This window comes from Enhydra lutris, unplaced genomic scaffold (genome assembly GCF_002288905.1).
Source record: "Enhydra lutris kenyoni isolate GAN:26980312 unplaced genomic scaffold, ASM228890v2 scaffoldscaffold65, whole genome shotgun sequence".
Lineage (NCBI taxonomy): Eukaryota > Metazoa > Chordata > Mammalia > Carnivora > Mustelidae > Enhydra > Enhydra lutris.
The window spans coordinates 7,479,797-7,499,973 of NW_019154149.1; the positions used below are offsets into that span (position 1 = coordinate 7,479,797).

A 20,177-nucleotide genomic window follows, 5' to 3' on the forward strand; every position below is an offset into this window, starting at 1 on the left:
GATCTCTTTTTAAACTGAAGTCAATGAACCAGGGTATGTCCATACACAACGCTATAGCTCTCCACTGAGTCTATTAACATGCATTGAGGGTGGGTACTGTGCTCTCTTGGCCCTTTATATAGCAACTACTGGCTCCCTGCTAGAACCCCAGCCAGCGGACGCAGGTATAAATGTAACCTTCATTGTGATAAGCACTGTCTTATATCCATGTTTTACCTTAAGCAGGAGGGCTCCCGCAGCATCCCTGAAGACAGCCTCATAACAGAGCCTTCGACTGTCGCACACACCACCTGCTGTAGCTACATTTCCTCAGCCACAAAGATTCAGGCTCCATCTATAAGGCACAGACAGCACCTGAAATTAGGAATATTAAAAAGAGATCTTGAGAAATAGGAAGAACTCGTTAATTAACTAGTTGGGGGGGGCTTTTACAATGTGTAAGTACATCAAATCATGACATTGTAGGCTTTAAATATCTTTCTGTTGGATTTGTCAATTATATCCCCATTAAAAAAAAAGACAGAGGAAGAACCAATTTTTAAGCAAAGGGAATGTAAATACTGAAGGAACAGCCCTGTTAAATTACACATAATTCCATTTGAAAAGCCAAAAGCACTATCAACAAGTCTATTCAGGTAATTCAGAGAAATATAAAAAGAAAAACATTCGACCCAGGCACTTGGCATTGTGAAAACAGACTAAGCAGTTGATTGATCGATCTATTTTCAACAGGTTGTGCGGACATCCTGTAAGCACAGACTTAGTCTGAGGCTACTGCCTTAAAAAGAGGTAAAAATCCAATCAGCTGTAGTAAAGTAGAGATGGCCACAGCGACCTGGTAACCTCCGTTCAAACTTTACCCAAATTAGGACACTCTTATACTGGGTTGTTTTGAATGAGACCCAGATGTATTTATGTATTTTCCTAGTCTTCTTTATTACCTTCTTGTGGAGCACTGAGCAGTTTTGGAGGAGACAAGCCACTATTACAATGTTGTCAAGGCCCTTCTCGTTTTCTAGTTCAAATCCTTGTTCATGCTGTTTGCTAAGTACTTGTTCCCTGTGACAGCTTTCAGCCAAACAGAACACTGTGAATGCTGCATTCCAAACCACTCTGTCCCGCTGGGCTCCAAGTGAAACAAGCTCTTCAAACTCCATCATGTGAACTTTTCACAAGGAACAATTTCCCTCAGACAATTCCATTCAGAGATACTATCCGTGAAACTGGGACTCGGGGAAGGGGTGACATCACAGGCTTCCCCTTCTGGCCAGGGTCATGACCACCAAAGTTGTATTTAAGAGGCTCCCACGTGGTTCAGCACATGATTTTCTTAATGATCTAACGTTTCCCCCAACTTTCCCATAAGCTTCTAATTTAAGATATTCACACTTAAATGCGAAATTGGGTACTGGTGTCAAAGAAAGCCTGGGGTTTCAAGAAGAATGAGAAATTTGCAACCAGGTCTCTATTACTATTAGGGGTAGGAGGGTAAATATAAAACATACTATATAATACGTACCATATGTTGGGTTTTTTGGGCAGTGTTGGGGATCATAGAAACAAACAGTATTATATCCAACTAAGAGGCTGGAAAAGAAAAAAGAGAGAGAGAATTAGATTGTTTTAAATGTCTAAAGCCAAGGTTTGGACATGAAAGCTTTTTAAAAAAATGCAGGATTATTCCACTGAGATGGACAGCCCGTTCGCCTGCAGTTAGGTTACAACAGAAGGAGAACAGCACACCAGGCTACATTTTTGAGGAATCTAGGATTGTTTTCAGAAAGACCTGCTTGTAGCTCCTGAAGAAGAAGGCTTCAGATTCTGCTAAAAGATGTTTAAGATGAAGACAGTAAGTCACAGGTCCAGGATGATTTCCATTCCAGTTCTCACCAGAGCTGGGGCATGTGAACTAGGTGGTTTCCAGGCCCCCCCTTCGTCCACTGAGTCTATGAACTCCTCTCTGTGTAACACTGTACTGCTCAACTTATTATTTTTGAAACAGAATAGTGCCTGAATAAGGGGGCATCCGCCTATAAAAAAGTCTCTTAAGCATTCAAAAAATTTTTTTTAAATTCTTGACCTGCTGGGGAAGATGGAACCAAAAGAAAGAGGTAAGCCTGGGAGTCCTTGCTTCAAGGGGCTCACAGAGATCAGCTAGTCAGACACTAGATTATCAAAATGAGAATATCATAGAAAGAAGGTAATCCCTACCACTGCCTATTGAAATTAAATCACAGATCAGAACATGCCAGAGCTTGTGGACACCCTAAAGATGTCTAGCATAACTAACTTCTTTATTTCATATACCATAGGCAAAAAAAGGCTGCTTGCTCCAAGTCACTTATTGGGAAAGTCAAAACTTCAATCTGAATCCCATGGCCTTGCCACTGACACCCGAGACGCCACAAGCATATCTGCAAATGAGGAGGAATGTTGAAAACTCATTATTACAGACTAGACTTCTTTGAGGAAGCGCATATAATGTCCTATGGAATAAAACTGCTCCTCCAAAGTTTTATTTTGAGCTTTCCTTCCCACAGCATAATTTTATGACAAAAATAATTCTTTCGTTAAAAAATATAAAAGTATGGGGCGCCTGGGTGGCTCAGTGGGTTAAGCCTCTGCCTTCCACTCAGGTCATGGTCTCAGGGTCCTGGGATCTGGCCCCTCATCGGGCTCTCTGCTCAGCAGAGAGCCTGCTTCCCACCCCCTTCTCTGCCTGCCTCTCTGCCTACTTTTGATCTCTGTCTGTCAAACAGATAAACAAAAATCTTTAAAATATATATATATATATAAGAAAAACATTAAAAAATATATACAAGTATGATGTAATGTTGAATATGTCTTTTTTAAAGATTTTTATTTATTTATTTATTTGACAGAGATCACAAGTAGGCAGAGAGGCAGGCAGAGAGAGAGGAGGAAGCAGACTCCCCGCTGAGCAGAGAGCCCGATGTGGGGCTCGATCCCAGGACCCTGGGATCATGACCTGAGCCAAAGGCAGAGGCTTTAATCCACTGAGCCACCCAGGCGCCCCTTGAATATGTCTTTTTAACCTACACATGCAGATACAGAGATGTGTACACACTTCCCTAGGGAAGAGACCCCGTTGGGAGGAGACTTAATGGTTTATAGTCTAGTGGGGTGGATAGACACAAACTGACACGTTCTGTGATGAGTCCAAAATGAGAACTTTGGGGAAGGGACTTTAACCCCAACTTGGAAGGGAGAGGAAGGTATGGAAATTAGAAAGGACAGAGGCCAGAGATGATAGGAAGGAAACTTCGAGTAGTCTAGTTTGGCTGGTGGCTGCAGTACGCTGTTGGCAAGGGATGGACGACCTCTATTCCCCGAATGCACGAGGCCAACGGCTTCCCGCAAAGAAACATAACACAGTAAAGACAGTGTGCTTGCTGTGCCAGCGTAGCTGCGTGATACAAGTTTTCTAGTCCCACTCATCATCAACACAGTAATTTAAAGGTCATATACAATATAACTCAGGGAGGCACCGTGAACAATGGAACCTGGTATGCAGTATTAGTCTTACCAGTGAGTCAGCAGCCCTCCCAGGTGAGGTCACTTGTCCCATCTGTACACTGAATAGTTGACCCTTCCCTAGATGATCTTTAAGGTCCCTCTTGGCTCTGAAGTTAGGAAGGATCCCACCATGCATACAGTACTAGAGGAAGTTTATAAACCTCCACGAAGGCCCAGGCTGATCAACAACTAACCCTATTCAATCATTTCATAAAGACAACATGATCTCACAACAATGTTTCCTAACTCTCAGCTCATAAAGAATTTTGATTAGCAAGCAGTGGTCTAATGGATAAAATATAGTCGGCTACAAGTTAGGAAATCAGAGCCTTTTCTCAGGCTCCTATAAAAGGACACAAATGAGGAAATTTCATTTAATGACAGGTTTTCAACTCACTCTTCTCATCTATACTCCTAGAAGGAAAATCTATGAGATATGCAAAGTGAGGGGTACCTGGCTGGCTCAGTCAGAAGAGCATCTTGATCTCCAGGTTGTGAGTTTGAGCCCCACGTTGGGTGTAGAGATTACTTAAATAAACTTAAAAAAAAAAAAAAAAGAGAGAGAGAGAGAGATGCAAAGTGATGATAAAGACAGTAAGTACAAATGGAGAAAATCACTTTTTTTTTAAGACTGCACAGAAATTTCACCACCAATGATCAATTTTAAATTAGCTCCCTGAATCAATCACAAATCTCACAATGGGATTCCCTGGGTTTCAGGCTTCTCTGTGGTTCTTCAGCCATGCTATCATGGAAGGTGGGATGCCAGCAGCATCACATGTTAAGGTCACAGAATTGCTTGGGTGCCTGGGTGGCTCAGTGGGTTAAGCCTCTGCCGTCAGCTCAGGTCATGATCTCAGGGTCCTGGGATCGAGCCCTGCATCAGGCTCTCTGCTCAGCGGGGAGCCTTCTTACCCCCTTTCTCTCTGCCTGCCTCTCTGCCTACTTGTGATCTCTGTCTGTCAAATAAATAAATAAAATCTTTTTAAAAAAAGGTCACACAACTGGTGACTGTCTCAACAGCCACTTCTTAGGCCCTTCAATACAGGAAACATACATACATGCATACATACATAGAAATTAGCTCCAAGACTCAGTCGCAAATCTCACAATAGAGGCATGGGGCTTCAGACCTCACTAGGCATCACAATCACTGAGGCCTCCTCCTGAAAGCAGGTCACTTCGGGGACCTTTCTACTGAGATTTTTAACTCGCCTGGAGCTGCTACCTTCATAAGCAACTCAGGACACTCCCAAGTTAGGTGGTCATGAGACCCATACAGATCAGGCACTGTGCTAGGCACTGGGAATTACAGAAGAAAAGACAAATGAGGTTCCTGCCCTCATACTGACATGCCCTCTTACCACTCTCCATACCTACCTGTTAAATTTACTGTGGTTGGGGCGCCTGGGTGGCTCAGTGGGTTGGGGCCCCTGCCTTCGGCTCAGGTCATGATCTCAGGGTCCTGGGATCGAGCCCCGCATTGGGCTCTCTGCTCAGCAGGGAGCCTGCTTCCCCCTCTCTCTCTGCCTGCCTCTCTGCCTACTTGTGATCTCTATCTGTCAAATAAATAAATAAAATCTTAAGAAGAATTTACTGCGGTTGCTCGGTCAGTCCTGCAGCCCCTAACGCCCCAGTGATTGCACTGGAGGACGGCTCTGGGACACAAGCAGCAGAAATGACGGAAAGGAAGGCACAAGTATTTGTTTCTTAAATACTAGCCCTCCAAGAGATTCTGCAGCTGGAATTAAAGGCTTTCTCAGTCTTCAAGAAGCAGTGCAGAATACACCCTAGAGGTGTCTCCTACCAGGTACGGTTTGAGGTATGGGAGGGTATGAGTAGGCAAAGGCTTCCCAGAGGAAGTCCTGTCAAGGTAAACATCTCCACAAGCCCGATTAACCAAAAGGCAATGTCCCCAGTAAGAACATCCTATAGGGACATCCCTGCTGGACATCCAGGCACCCTGCTATCTTCCTGAAAGGGGTGGTATCATCTCCTGCCCTAGGGTAGAATCTAGAGGGCTGTGCCAGGCATTTGAGACCTTCAAATATACTTTGGCCTCTGCCTCCCCTACCTGGCTCCTGTGATGCCCTGAATACACTTTCCCTCCTTCTCAGACTTGGTCAGATAGTCTTCTCCTGCTGGTATCCCCTGTGCCTTCTCTTTCTACACATTTTTCTGAGCCCAGTTCAAATGCTACTCCTCCAGAAACTGGGACCCTCTTGGCAAGGACGACCTTCGTCCTCTGAATTCTTTCGCACGGTCCTTAGGTACTTTTCCTACAATTAGAAGTGCTTTTTTTCACTACATTAACTTACCTTCCAAGTAGGATGTGCCGCTCAAGGATAAAGACTGTTTTTGGTTTGTTTAACATCCTTTCTCAGAACATAGCACAGTGCCTCAGTAAGTATGGGCAGACTGCCTCAACAGGAAGTTTGTATTCGATCTGGGAATTCACTGTAGTTTGCTGTATTATTTTAACGCATTAGTTGATTACAAATCTACTCCAAAGGCCACGCTAATGAAACCAGAAACAACTTTCTGATATGAACCTAAAAGTCAAGGTATTACTCATCCATCTACAATATTTTATATGCTTGTTTTAGAAGGGCCTGAGGGAGAGATGTATGTTTTAACTTCCACCCCTTCCATAACTACTCCACCTCCTCTGCCTCGCCCAGCTCTATCCAGAACCACTTTGGCCTTTTAGGTGTCCCTAAGACTTTCATTTCCAAATCCTTTCCATTCTTATCCCCCTTCTTATATTTTTTTCAGGCCAGAGGAGGCAGATCTTTTCACAACTCCAGTGGTAAGGTGTACCGCTCGGGCAATTTCAGGAACTCCAAGGCTGCCTTAATATGCACAGTGACTATCCTGAGTACTCATGAGCTGAACACACTTGTAATACAAGACCTGGGATACTTAGGTAAGTTTCAACTATCAGTTTCCTGTTCAAACACAGAGACTCTATTTTCTGATTTCTAAATGGATCTGTTTTCCTGCTTTTTCTAAAATACAATGGATTTTAATGTTTTGCTGACCTTTACTTACAGAGAAGGGAGAACATTTATTGAGCACCCTTAGGTGTTTAAGCACTGGGCCCGATACTTAAATTATGGACATCATCTTATCCTCGTGACTACTTTAGGAGACACAAAGTTCCATTTTACAGATGAAAAACTGAGGTCAAGAGACCTTAAGTGATTTCCCCAAAATCATGCAGTGAAGCTGTGGGACTGGGATTTTACTGCTGGTCCTTTTTTAATACAAAGCTCATGCCCTTTTAGTTATATCATGCTGTATCCTTAAATAAAATCCAGTTCATTCTGACAACTCTGTCTTCCAATTCAAAACAGAGATCACTAAAAAGATATAACCGCAGGAAAAGGAACCTTTTACATTCCTCAGTTAAAGGAGCACCACTGCGCCACCAGGACCACCATCTTTGATCTCAGGATCTCCATTGTTGGCTTAATTTTCCTAAAGAGCACTGAATGGACTCAATATCAAGTATTACCTGCCCAACCATTATAGCAGCCCTTCACACCATCACATAATCACCATAATAACCAACTATATAAAGAAAAAAAAACACCTTACAGCCTAATATGTATCACTTGCACACTTTGTACAAGTTAGGTACATGGTAAAGTGGAGCAAAAATAGAAATTTCCAGATTTCACCAAGATGTCAAGTTTCACATTTTGACAAAATGTAACTGAACTGGCAAAAAATGGTTAAAGCAAATAACCAAATAATAGAGGATAAAAGTATCCTATAACCAAGTAAACACCTGTTCGTCTTTCCCCTTTAAGAATTTTAAATAAGGTCACATTTTTCATTCAACAAACATTTATTGAGCACCAGCAACTGTGCTAAGTGCTAAGGAATATTAACTGTGAACAAGATAAACCAGGTTCCCGCTTTTGACCGGATACTTCTGCTTTTGCTGATCTTGCTAACTACTACATAATACTTGTTCTCTGCTAGAATTACATTTTCGGGAAAGTCAGAGTCATACGAGGCCTCTTCTAGAATACTTTAAAAGTTTCTGTATGGCAAACTTGATAGAAATCTTTAACTTTGAGAAGAAAACGATGGTCTCGAGCATCCTTTTCGACAAGCACGTGGAAGGTCAAGTTAGCTCTCAAGTAACATGGCAGCTGGTGGCCAACGGCGAGGTTCAGACCATTCGGTTGCGCTTGTGGGTGGGGGAGTCTGTGACACTATCCCCGCACTGGGCCGAGGTGCGCTTGCGGGTCCCCCCACTGTCCAGGCGGAGGGCCGGTTCTTCTGAGTTGAAGGGGTTCAAGTCGTCCTCCAGGAAGCTACTTTTTCGGCGCCCACCTCCAGGGCCACTGGTGGGGACGCCATTGGTGGCCCCGCCGCTGGCTTGAGGCGGGGAGCCAGGGGCGCCAGATCTCACGCTGATGCTCTCCATGGCACCGCTGAGGCCATGCAAGGCGATGGCCTCATGGAAGGGCTGCAGGTCGACGTCTACGGACGAACCGGCCCCGGTGGCTGCGGCCTGGCCGGCGGCCGCGACGGACAGCTTCGGCGGCGTCCTGGGGGTGCGCGACGGTGGAGGTGCGGGGGGCACCTTGCCACACAGGAAGCTGATCAGGTCTTCGCGGAGAATGGTGCTCCGGCCCTTCTTCACCCACTCCAGGACATCTCTGATGCGACGCTGGTAGCCGACCTGGACGCCCAGGTCAAAACTTCGTTGGTGGGCATCCCCGCTCTCTTTGTAGAGACTGGTCACGGCCATGGCCGCGTTCTGGAAGGGGTCCCAGATGGACAGTTCTGGCTGTTGGCACCCGGCATCCTTGTAGAGCTGGGCCACGGCCGTGGCAGAGATCTGGAAGAGGTGCCACAGCCTCTGCCGCTCGCTCTTGAGCCCCGCTGCCTCCGCGGCCGCCTCCTCCTGCAGCTCGGGGGGCAGCTGCTCCCCCTGCTCGGCCTCGGCCAGGCACTGGCGTTCCCACTTGGAAAACCAGTGCTCCGCCACCTCGGCCTCGCCCTCCTTCGGCTGCTCCTCCATCCTCCTCCTCCTGGCCGCTCGTCTCCTCCACCGCCGCCTCCTCCTCCGCCTACTCTTGCTCCTCCACCTCCACCTCACCTCCTGCTCCGCGCTCCCCTCCTCCTTCTGCGGCCGCCGCCGCCTCCTCCGCGTGCGCCGGCGGGCGGTCGCGCGGGCGGCGGGGCCCTGAGGCCAACTGTTCCGGCGCGCGCCGCCCGCGGCCCTGGTGCACGCCCCGCCCCGCCCCGCCCGGCCCGGCCCCCAGCTACGCCGCGGAGATAACTCCGCAGCCGCCGGCGCCGCCTTGCTGCCCCCTTCCGGCCCCGCCGTCCGCTCCTAGGGCCCCCCCACGGCGCCGCGGCCTCCCCGCAACCGCAGCCGCCGCCGCCGCCGCTTCAGCCACGGTCCCGCGGCTCGGCCCCAGCCCCCCGCTCCGCCGCGGCTGCCGCACCAAGAACTCGGAGGGGGACCGGCTGGAGCGCTGCCTCAACGCGGCGCTTGCCTACCACTTGGCCCTCTTTTCACACATTTTTTGAGACTTGTCGGCTTCATCCAATGAGCTGATCAAATTTTACATCCTATGTTGCCAGAGAGGATTATGGGGCAACTTCATGGTGTCGATCACATCCAGGGCGCCGATCCGGGAAGGCCGGGGGTGGGGGTGTGGGGGGGTGTGGGGTGGGTAGAGTGGAAGGAGCTTGACCCCCGCGAAGAGGCAGGCAGTCTGAATCCCAGCAATGCCCTCTACACAGTAGGTACCCAAGAAAAGTGTTTTCCGCCGAGCGTCGCAGTATTTTGTAGAGGAAAAAAAAAATCCTATAACTCTGTCCCCTTCCTCCCTCCCCCCACCACGTTTCCTGGGCCTCAGTTTCCCCAAGTGCCAAATGAGGTGGCCGGATTAAGTCTCTGGAAAGCACTTACAGCCGTGATTTAGAACTTTCCTGCTGTCGCTGCAAATCATCTCTTCTAGGCTAGTGGCATACTTATCAAATCTAAGAGTCATGTCAGACATGGTAATGATTTTTTCCCCTCAGTATCCTTGCAAGGTTTTTGTCTTTTAAAAAAAAAATGGGTTGGGGTTCTCTGTGGTCTCCCCTCAACTACTGAAAATTCCAAGATGAAGAAGTAAGGGGAGAGAAAATAGGAAAATGAAATCCCAAACACGGTATTCTTCGCTCTAGTGTAAAAATTCACTGTCTTTAGGAAAGGGGGAAAAAAAGCTTACCTAATCCAACACCCTAAAAATTATAGCTAGGCAAAACATCTTAATAATACCAAAATTAAGCTAAACCTATGTGATACTAAAGTCTTTTCCTTGGGTTGGACAACAACCCTCCTCTCCTGTCATGATGCAGTTCTTTTTCAGTGCAGACAGTTAGAGAGCAAACTGTGTTAAGAGAAGAAAAATTATCACTGAGCTAAGAATAACATAAAAAATGGGAGGAACTAACATGTAATAGTCTTTTAAATTTAGGGAAAAAGTTAGAATTTCACAGTTTTGGTTGTAGACAATACTAGCCAGGTCTCTGTAAAGCCTTACAAAAATAAAGGAAGCGAAATCTTCTAACAAAATCTGTTTAATAATTCCCAAACATGAAAATTAGTATATAAAATAAAATGATCTAATCATTAAGCTTTATCATCTTCCTTAAAAGAAATACATGTTTCTAAGTTAAATCTAAAAGAGAAGAAGAAGAAGAAAGGGGATTGTGCCCTTTCTCTGCAAACCAGGCTTTTTCACGATTCATTAAACCCTTTTTCCATATGTGTAATTGGACTCTTCTCATTTACATAAACGAGGGATGGGGCAAAAGACCTAAGATCAGCCCAAAAGGAGAAATACATTTCTCATTCTCCAGTGTTAAAAAAATATATTGTAGAAAACTCCAAGAAGGCAGATCCCCTTCCTCCCCCACACACCCACATACACCAGCCCTGAAATAGTTCATGGCCAAGGAGATACTGAGTTTGCCAGAGCTTTGGGGGTTGCTCTGCACACAGTGCCTCACAGTTATTATCAGAGGCACATGTTTTTAGTTTATTTTCTCTACGTAAAAAGCTTGGGCTGAAATGACTGACAGTAGGACACGATATCCTATTTTCTCCCCTCATTTTTGATTGGGTTAAAAACCAAGAAGAAAGACGGCGCTGTCTTTGAAAGAGCACAACCCTCTGCTTGGGCTTGAGTTGCCTGGCCGGTATCCTCCATTCAGTTGGTCTCAGCACCTGATTAATTAGTTAATTAGTACTTAGAGCTGACTAGCCCAGTCGGCAATTTTCATGCCCTGCATGGTGAAATGTTGAATCCAGCATTGAAATTTCTGTGTCGCACACCCTTATTATTGTCACCCCACTACTTTTAAAACCATTGCACCAAATTATTATAATAGACAGAGCCAGACAAGTGTGTGGGAATATGTTCTTTCTGAGAAATAATGGTAGACTTCTAATATTTTTCACTATTGCCCTTAACACATTTAAATAAAACAATGAATGGGAAAAATTCTAATTCAATTAGCCTCCAATTCCCTCCATAGAGAAAATGGTTTTCTATGGGAGACACAGTAGAAAAATCATGGCCAACGTTTTTAATGTTTTCTCAGTTCTTTGGGTGGCAAAGAGTACATTTACAAGATCTCCTCTCTGAGATTAATCTTGTTCCCATAAAAGTCTAAACCGTCAGGAATAAAAAATCAGAATAGAAAATAGAAACAATATAAAACCAAAAAAGCCCTAAGATCATTTTAACTAGGAAATGATGCTCTGTGTGTGTGTTTGAGGTGGGGTGGGGAGGATTTTGATGTTTAAAAATACTGTACTGCCATGGTTTAGGAATGAGTTTTCTATGGGAAAAAATATTCCTTGGCTGCTGCCTCATTCTTCCATAAATTTGATGTCATAGCTAAGGTTAAATATCAACTAGGGAAAAATAGTTTTAGAAAGTAAGTTAGGACACAAACCTAGGGGAATCTAATTGTTTGACATTTCTCAGTGCACCAGTACCAAAAAGGGCCTCAGTGTGTCAATGATTTTCAGTATTATTGGTAGCTATTTTCACCTGAAACAATCCTTATATATCTGTAGTGGGTTGCCTGTAATTGTAAGAGCTAAATGGTACACAGAACTGGATACACAACCACACAGATCAGTAAATGGGTCGGACTGAAAGCAAAAGTAAACACCAACCTTAGGAAATGAAAGAAGTTAAAAGATAAGTGTTAAGGACCTTATTCTTTTTGGAGAATAAAACAAGATTTAGTAGCTTTCCACTTAATTTAAATGAAAAGAATCACTACCTTACATATTGCAGTGATAATGTAATGGGGAAAGAAAACAAAAAAGTCTTTGTACAAATGACACCTCCTATAGTTGTTGTGAAGAAACTTTTCCCCTTGGTATCTGCTAACAAATTCTAATTAATGCTGCACATTCCTTTACTGAAATCATTTAATGCGTAACAAGGGGGGTAAAAAGAAATGCTGAATGCTCGTGATTGCCCTGTTAGAATTATGGGAGTGAAAGCCTGGGGCCCCAAACTTACTGTCTATTAAAGCCAAGCTTTGAAAAAGAAATGCAACCTACAAAAGCTGTCAATCTCCCTTGCCCCTAAAGCCTGGGTTCACATGGATTCAAGTGACAGCCCTCCTCCCCCATGCACAATACATCAATCTGTCTCTCCCACAAGCACCCACAGCCCATTGTGCTGGCCGCAGGTGCCTATTATGGCACCCATGGCTGCCTCCCACAGCTCCGCCCCTGAGAAACAGGAACTGCAGACAATGGAGCCCTGTGGGAAGACAGAGGTGGGTGTTGGGAGGGATAACAGACAGATGGTAAAGGGTATAGGGTAGTAAGGTAGTTTCAAAACAAATGTCAAACATTCAGAATTATTGCTTTCTCGTGTCTCCCCTTTTGAATTGCCTTTGCTTCAATCACCATCTGCCATAAGTATAAAAACACTTACCTGTTATGATGAATTTTTGCTCCCCTTTTTGGGTAGTGGTGGACCAGATAACCTTCAATACTCTACTCCTCCTACTTCGCCTCTAGGTTTCTCAAGGTCACAGACTGAGGAGTTTTGGTTAAGTGACACCAGGAGACCACAGAGGGGAGATAAGGAATATTTCTAATTTTTTTTCAAGGTTTGTGGTTTCCCTGTGAGCTTAGTTTTGGGCTCCTTAAGGGGCGTGGGTTATAAAAATCAGTTCCTTTGGGTAATACACTTAGGAAATCAAAGTAATATAAGACTTTTACAAATGTAATATCAGGCAGGTAGAAATTCTGAGGCCATTTCTTTTCTGGTAAGGAGTCACATAAAGAGAGATGAGGTGCATTGAGTAATAAAAGTACTGAAATTTTCTCACTCAGACTTTTTACCTATTTCCAAACATGTCAACAAAAATAAGTAAAATTGTTAAAAAAAAAAAAACTAACTAAATACTATTCACATCAAGTGCCCTTATCACAAAAAGTACATTTTAAACAATTCATTTCATAAAATGTCACTTGCCTGTGGTGGTTTTAACCTTCTGAGTTATGGAGTAATTAAGGAGTAATAAATAAAAGAATTAAGATAAATGCCAAAACCACATGTTCAAGAAAATTTGATTGAGTTGCCTTTGCCCTTGCTTTATCATGTCAATATACCACCTTATTCCTGTGTCCAAGATAATTTGTCACAAATTAAAACCAAGCTAACAATAATGTCATCACTACTACTACTCCTGCTACCTGTCTCAAACAAACAAACAAAAAAATCCAAGAAAATTCTGGCACAATTCTAAGTCACGGTCAAGAGGATTGGTGACTTGCTGGAATGGGGGTACCGCTAAAATAACGCCAGGGACTAAAACCAGCCAGTTTTTCTGAAGCAAACAAGAGGGTCTTGGTTTGCTGTCAAAAACTACAAACTAAGCTTTAACTAGGGACTGTCAGGGATCCAAGTGAGCTCTTGGCCAGGGAAAGCTTAATTAGCAGAGTTGGTTTGGGTTTTTAAATTACAGAAGAAAAACAACCAATACAGTATGAAAGCATACAGTGGTCTAATGTAGCACAAAATTCACTATTCTATTATGTGTGAGTGTGTAGTGATTTTCCACATTCTGTTAACAATTTAAATTTAGATTTTAAACATTATTTTTGTGCCCATTACTAGGGCATGTTTCTTTTGTTTTCTTCTGTATCCTTTCAGAGACTTTACTGTATCGATCACCCAATACTACTAATACATGCCCCCACTTTTTTATATAAATAGTGGCATACTACATACACTATTTTGTTTTTTTAACATGAGAGATCTTGGAGATCGGTCCATATCAGAATATTAAGAGCTACTAGGGCATGCTTCTGAAATGTGAATGGATTTGAGTCATATTTGGTATCTGTAAAAGTTAAGAGTCCATCTCCACAGTGGGCAAATATATGATTCCAGTATTAGCTACCAAGTGATCAAGCCATTTGGAGGCTCTTCTTACTTCTAACTACTGAATTAGGTATTCTATTTCAAATGCTAACAAGTTAGTATAGCTAACTCCAATTATCCATCTATGCGAGCCAGAGAAAATGTGAGGTGAAAGTCACAGATAACTCACAGATACAACTTTTGTTAAAGATGCTTACATGGGAAAACGTTTAAGATGCTTATTGATAGGGTTTGTGAATTGTTTCTATACCATCCAAAATAATCAGAATCAAAAAGAAATTGCTAAAAGGCTTCCAATTTGAACCATGGTCCCTTATTCATACTTATGGTATCTCACAAGAATGACCTTGCTGAATTAACTGATTAAAAGATGCCAGGTTTCAGCTGTAAAATTAGTTGACAATACACAGTCCTTTTACCTGTGCTCCAACACCAACTTATTTTACCTCTAGATGTTTTCCATGGGGCTCTTGAGTCTATCCATTTTAAAATTAACATACTTTGTTGGTTAAAATCCAAAATTTTATTGCCAGACAAACCTGGGTTCTCAACCTGGCTCTGGAGCTTGAAAAGTGGTATGATTTAACTTCTCTGATACTGAGTTTTCCCTAAAACAGGGATGATAATAATAGTACCTATTTCGTAGGTTTGTGTGAAGATTAAATAGGACCATGCATTGACTCTTAAAACAATGCCCATAGCAAATCCTCAGAAAACAGAGTCTATTGTTACTCTTACTAGTATCAGTTATAGGACTCTCAGGATTAGCTAGATGAATTCTCAAATTGGATCAGCAAAATTGCCTGGTGGGGTAGTTTTTTAAAAAATACACATAGCCCAGACATACCTCACCCAAAGAAACTCCAATTAAATCGGTCTGCGATGGTGCCTGGGAATTTGTATTTTAAAGCATTAAAGGAATCCCAAGATGACAACTGCTAAGCTGACCGAGAAAGCATTAGGTCGTAATTAGAACAAGAAGTCAAAGGGTTCAGTGAAGAATATCCTTAAGATGGATGCAAATTCTATAATCGCCCTATATCACTAAGAAACCAGAAGCTATTTTTGTGTGCTTTTGATTGACAATGGAATACAATTACGAACTCTGAGAACAAAAAGCTGTATGATGATTCTAGTTCTAGTAGGAAGCGTGCTAAAATGTGGCATCATTTGAGCCATTGAAGGAGCGTAAGAAAAGATAATCCATTTGGCTTTGACATTTGAAATGTTCTCCTACCGGCAGCACTTTCTTACAGCCCTATGATTACATTTATTTTCCCTGTAGGTCCAAACACATTACTTGATCCTGCTGTGAATAACATTTACATGGAGTTAATATTGGGAAAGCTGTTTGTTCGGTTCTTTAGTTAAACTTTTTATTTTGAAGTAAAGTTCACAGGCAGTTGTGAGAAACAATACGGAGATCCAGTGTACCCTTTACTCAGTTTCTCCCAACAGCATTTTGCAAAAGTATAAAACAACATCAAAATCAGAATATTGACATTGATACAATCAAGATGCAGAAGAGTTCCATCACAAGGATCCCTTATTTTCCTTTTCATAGCCACACTCTCTTCCTTCCCATCCCTTTCCCTCCTTAATCCACAGTGACCAATAAACAGTTCAATTTCTATAATTTTACGATTCTAAGAATATATGCAAATAACACTAATATGATCAGACAGTCTTCAACCTTTTGGGATTGGCTTTTTCCTCTCAACATAATTCTCTGGAGATCTAACCAGGTTGTCACCTACATCAATAGTTCCTGCCTTTTTATTGCTGAGCAATAATTCTTCACATGGCTGTACCACACTTTGTTTAGCCATTCACCTGTCAAAGGACATGTGGGTTGTTTCCAGTTTATGAATAAAGCTATTACTAATAAAGCCACTCAGAATACTTGCATACATATTTTTGTGTGAACTTCATTTTTTTAAAAAGATTTTTTATTTATTTATTCGACAGAGAGAGAGATTGCAAGTAGGCAGAGAGGCAGGCAGAGAGAGAGGGGGAAGCAGGCTCCCCGCTGAGCAGAGAGCCCGATGCGGGGCTCGATCCCAGGACCCTGAGATCATGATCTAAGCCAAAGGCAGAGGCTTAACCCACTGAGCCACCCAGGTGCCCCTTGTGTGAACTTCAAACTTCATTTCTCCCAGCAGTACAATTGCTAGGTTGTACAGTGCTTGCATCTTTAATTTTTTAAAGAAACTGCCAAACTCTTTTTCCAGAGTAGCTGTACCATTTGGCATTTCCACCAGCAATGTATGAATGATCAAGTTTCACCACATCTTCACCAGCATTTGTTATTCTCACTAATTTTAGCTCTTCTGATAGATATATACTGATATCTCATTTTGTGGTTTTCATTCATTTCTGCAATAACTAGTAATATTGAACATATTTTCATATGCCTATTTGCCACCTATAAATCCTCCTTGGTGAAATGTCTTTTCATGTCTTTTGCATTTTAGCTCATTTTTTTAATTTTTTATTTATTTTTTTTTTTTTAAGATTTTATTTATTTATTTGACAGAGAGAGATCACAAGCAGGCAGAGAGGCAGGCAGAGAGAGAGGAGGAAGCAGGCTCCCCGCTGAGCAGAGATCCCGATGCGGGGCTCGATCCCAGGACCCCGAGACCATGACCTGAGCTGAAGGCAGCGGCCCAATCCACTGAGCCACCCAGGTGCCCCAGCTCATTTTTTTTAAATCAAGCTATAGATATACCATGCTGAGGATTTAATTTGAATTGTAAAATAGATCTCATTTTACTTTGACTTTTGCTGTTCTATGTTCTAGCTTAACACTTAAAAAGCACTTACTGTGTACCACATACTACGTTAAGTACTTTGAAATATTTATTTCAATTTAAGTAAAATTTAGTCTTACAGCAACCCTATGAAGTAGATACTACTATATCATCTCCAGTCAACATTCGACGAAACTGATGGCACAGAGATATTCAATAATTTACCTAAGATTACATAGGTAACAAGTGGTGGGGCTTAGATGAGAACCTATGCAGTAACTGTTATAAGCTTAATAATGTATACATAATATCACAGGTGACAGAAGTCAGAAGCAGTGGGAGGAGGGAGGGAGAGTGTGGGAAAGTATCTCTGATACTTTTGTCTAGAATTAATGGATCCAACAATAAAAATTAAAGTATAGGATTCAACATTATAGAAGTAACCCCCAAAATGCCCTGAATATCGTAAAAATATAATAAAATTTTGGGACAATCAGAAGTAGGTAAAGGTGGTAGCATAAGTATGCTAAATCATCTTTCTTGAGAGTCAAAAAATCCTCTCTAAAATTGATAAAATAAGAAACAGAAATAGAAGCATATTATTTAGATTAATGGTATTAATCATCAGAAAAACTCGAAACTAGAAATAAAGTGGTTACCTCTGGAGACCAGAAACTAGCCATTAAACATGAAACTTTTCTTTCTCTTCTATACTGTTCAATTTTTTAAAAACTGTATGCAGGTTATATCCATGATTAAAAAACAGGATATTTTAAAGCACCCCAGGTAATTCTGATTAAGGCTAGGTTCAATAACCACCAAGCTAAATTACACCCAATACTCTTAGAGGTCTTCAAAGACAGGTGAAGATAAATGGCTTAGCATGTTGCCTATTAGTCTGGAATTGCTAGGTGCATTGGATCTACTTGTAGTATCCATTCACCTTAAAAATAAAGCTGTCAGGGGGCGCCTGGGTGGCTCAGTGGGTTAAGCCGCTGCCTTCGGCTCGGGTCATGATCTCGGGGTCCATGGGATCGAGGCCCGCGTCGGGCTCTCTGCTCAGCAGGGAGCCTGCTTCCTCCTCTCTCTCTGCCTGCCTCTCTGCCTGCTTGTGATCTCTCTCTGTCAAATAAATAAATAAAATCTTTAAAAAAAAAAAATAAAGCTGTCAGTTATTTTACCAGCAAAAATGGGTTTGTTGGGCGCCTGGGTGGCTCAGTGGGTTAAGCCACTGCCTTCGGCTCAGGTCATGATCTCAGGGTCCTGGGATCGAGTCCCACATCGGGTTCTCTGCTCGGCAGAGATCCTGCTTCCCTCTCTCTCTCTCTGCCAGCCTCTCCATCTACTTGTGATCTCTCTCTGTCAAAATAAATAAATAAAATCTTTAAAAAAAATGGGTTTGTTCAGGAATAGCAGAGAACTGTGATTTGGGATATGTGAGCTACTGCAAAACCAAGACAAGTCCAGAGAACAAAGAAGAAAGCTCTCTTGTTGAGAAAAGGGGGTAGTTGGGAAGGCTGTTATAAACAAAAAGTCCACTGGAGTAAACTGGTAGTTCAAAGTATAGTGGCTTTTCATTGGCTGAGTTGTGACAGTTTCTTATTGGCTGGGCTGCTGCTGCTGGGAGAGGAGAAAACCTTTCTACCTCCTGCCCAGGTAGTAAAGTTGGAGCTAAAGGAGTATCCACTTGAAAGGTTATGTCTCTTCCTGTTGGGTCTGCATTTGACCACCAATGGTAGGGCCTGGGAGCTCCCCCTTCTGGACTCCCAATTCCATTTTAGTGAGATTTCCTTTTATTAATTTTCACATATCCTTAACTTCCAAGTCACCCTAGGATGCTATTCCTAACTCTATACTCAGCTTCTTGCCCTTCTGCTCCCTTCTCTTGTCCAAACTGTCCTCCCTCAAATCAAGAATCAGAAGATTGGTGGAAGGTTAGCAACATGGTTAGAGTCAAAGATAGGGAAATGATTAATTTCCATCTTCCAAACAAGCTTCTGACACAGTATAAAAATAGATCTCAATTTTAGGTAATAGATGAAGAAGAAAAAGGCATTTTTTATTTGAAAAAGTGAGATGTGGGACGCCTGGGTGGCTCAGTTGGTTAAGCAGCTGCCTTCGGCTCAGGTCATGATCCCAGCGTCCTGGGATCGAGTCCCACATCGGGCTCCTTGCTTGGCGGGGAGCCTGCTTCTCCCTCTGCCTGCCATTCTGTCTGCCTGTGCTTGCTCTCTCTCCCTCTCTCTCTGACAAATAAATAAAAAATCTTTAAAAAAAAAAAGAAAAGAAAAGAAAAAGTGAGATGTGCACATGGTTACAAAATTCAAATAGAAAGGATATATACTGGAAAGTAAGTCTCCCTCAATTCTAGACCCCATATCTTCCTTGCCGAAATCAATCATTTGTTAACATTTTTAATATATCCTTTCAGATTATGCAACACACACATACACCTAGGTGCATAATTTTCACATTATCTTGTTCCCCACTTCTTGTTTTCCCATATTTGTATTTTTTGGAGATTATTCCAAACATAATGTGTAGATCTACTTCATTCTTTTTTTTTATTTTGAAAATTTTATCTATTCATTTATTTTAGAAAGAAAGAGAGCGAGAGAGCAAGCAGGGGAGGAGCAGAGGGAGAGGGACAAGCAGACTCTGGGTGGAGCACAGAGCCCAGCGCAGGGCCAAATCTCATGACATTTATTTGAGAGAGAGAGAGAGCACAAGCAATGGGAGGGGCAGAGGAAGAGGGAGAGAGAGATCCCCAGTAGACTCTCCACTGAGTGCAGAGCCTGACGTGGGGCTTGATCCCATGACCTTAAGATCATGACCTGAGCCAAAATCAAGAGTTTGATGCTTAACCAACTAAGCCACTCAGGCGCCCCTCTACTTCATTCTCTTTAACATCAGCAGGATATCCCCAGGTATGAGCATACCATGCTTATTTAATGAGCCTCCCATTTGTGGACACTTTTATTACTATACTTTGATATTTATCATTACAAATAACACCATAGTGACCCCTTTGTACAAAAAGCTTTATACCTGCTTTTATTTCAGTGGATCCAGAGATACATACAAGCATTTAATGCATACATGAGTATAGGTAATTTTTATATTAGCACAATCTATTTGCTATCTGCATCATATTCTATTATATGACTACTGACTGTATCATAACTATAACTTATTGAGGCGGTCCCCTCTTAAGGGATAGTCGACTGTTTACCATCTTTTGCAGCAAATGGGGTAAGAATGACGAGTTTGACTGTGGCTCTCTGTGAATATGTGTGTTTGTGTGTGTGCAAAGAGGCATGTTTACAGTGAATGAATACTTAAGAATTTGTAATCAGACCAATATAATATTGGAATCTTGATTCCAAGAATTTGGAATCAGACCACTGGATAACATCCACAGTATTTGAAAATGTACCAAATTTACCAT

The 20,177-nt window shown here is 42.5% G+C and overlaps 1 protein-coding gene across 1 annotated transcript; it reads right to left on the bottom strand.

Annotated features, from left to right (window-relative positions):
- Positions 1-7,720: 7,720 nt before the first annotated feature.
- On the bottom strand, positions 7,721-8,578 carry LOC111158939 (UPF0472 protein C16orf72). Its single transcript, XM_022521279.1, has one exon. The coding sequence runs from the start codon at positions 8,576-8,578 to the stop codon at positions 7,721-7,723; it is 858 nt and encodes a 285-aa protein (XP_022376987.1).
- Between the last annotated feature and the right edge of the window lie 11,599 nt (positions 8,579-20,177).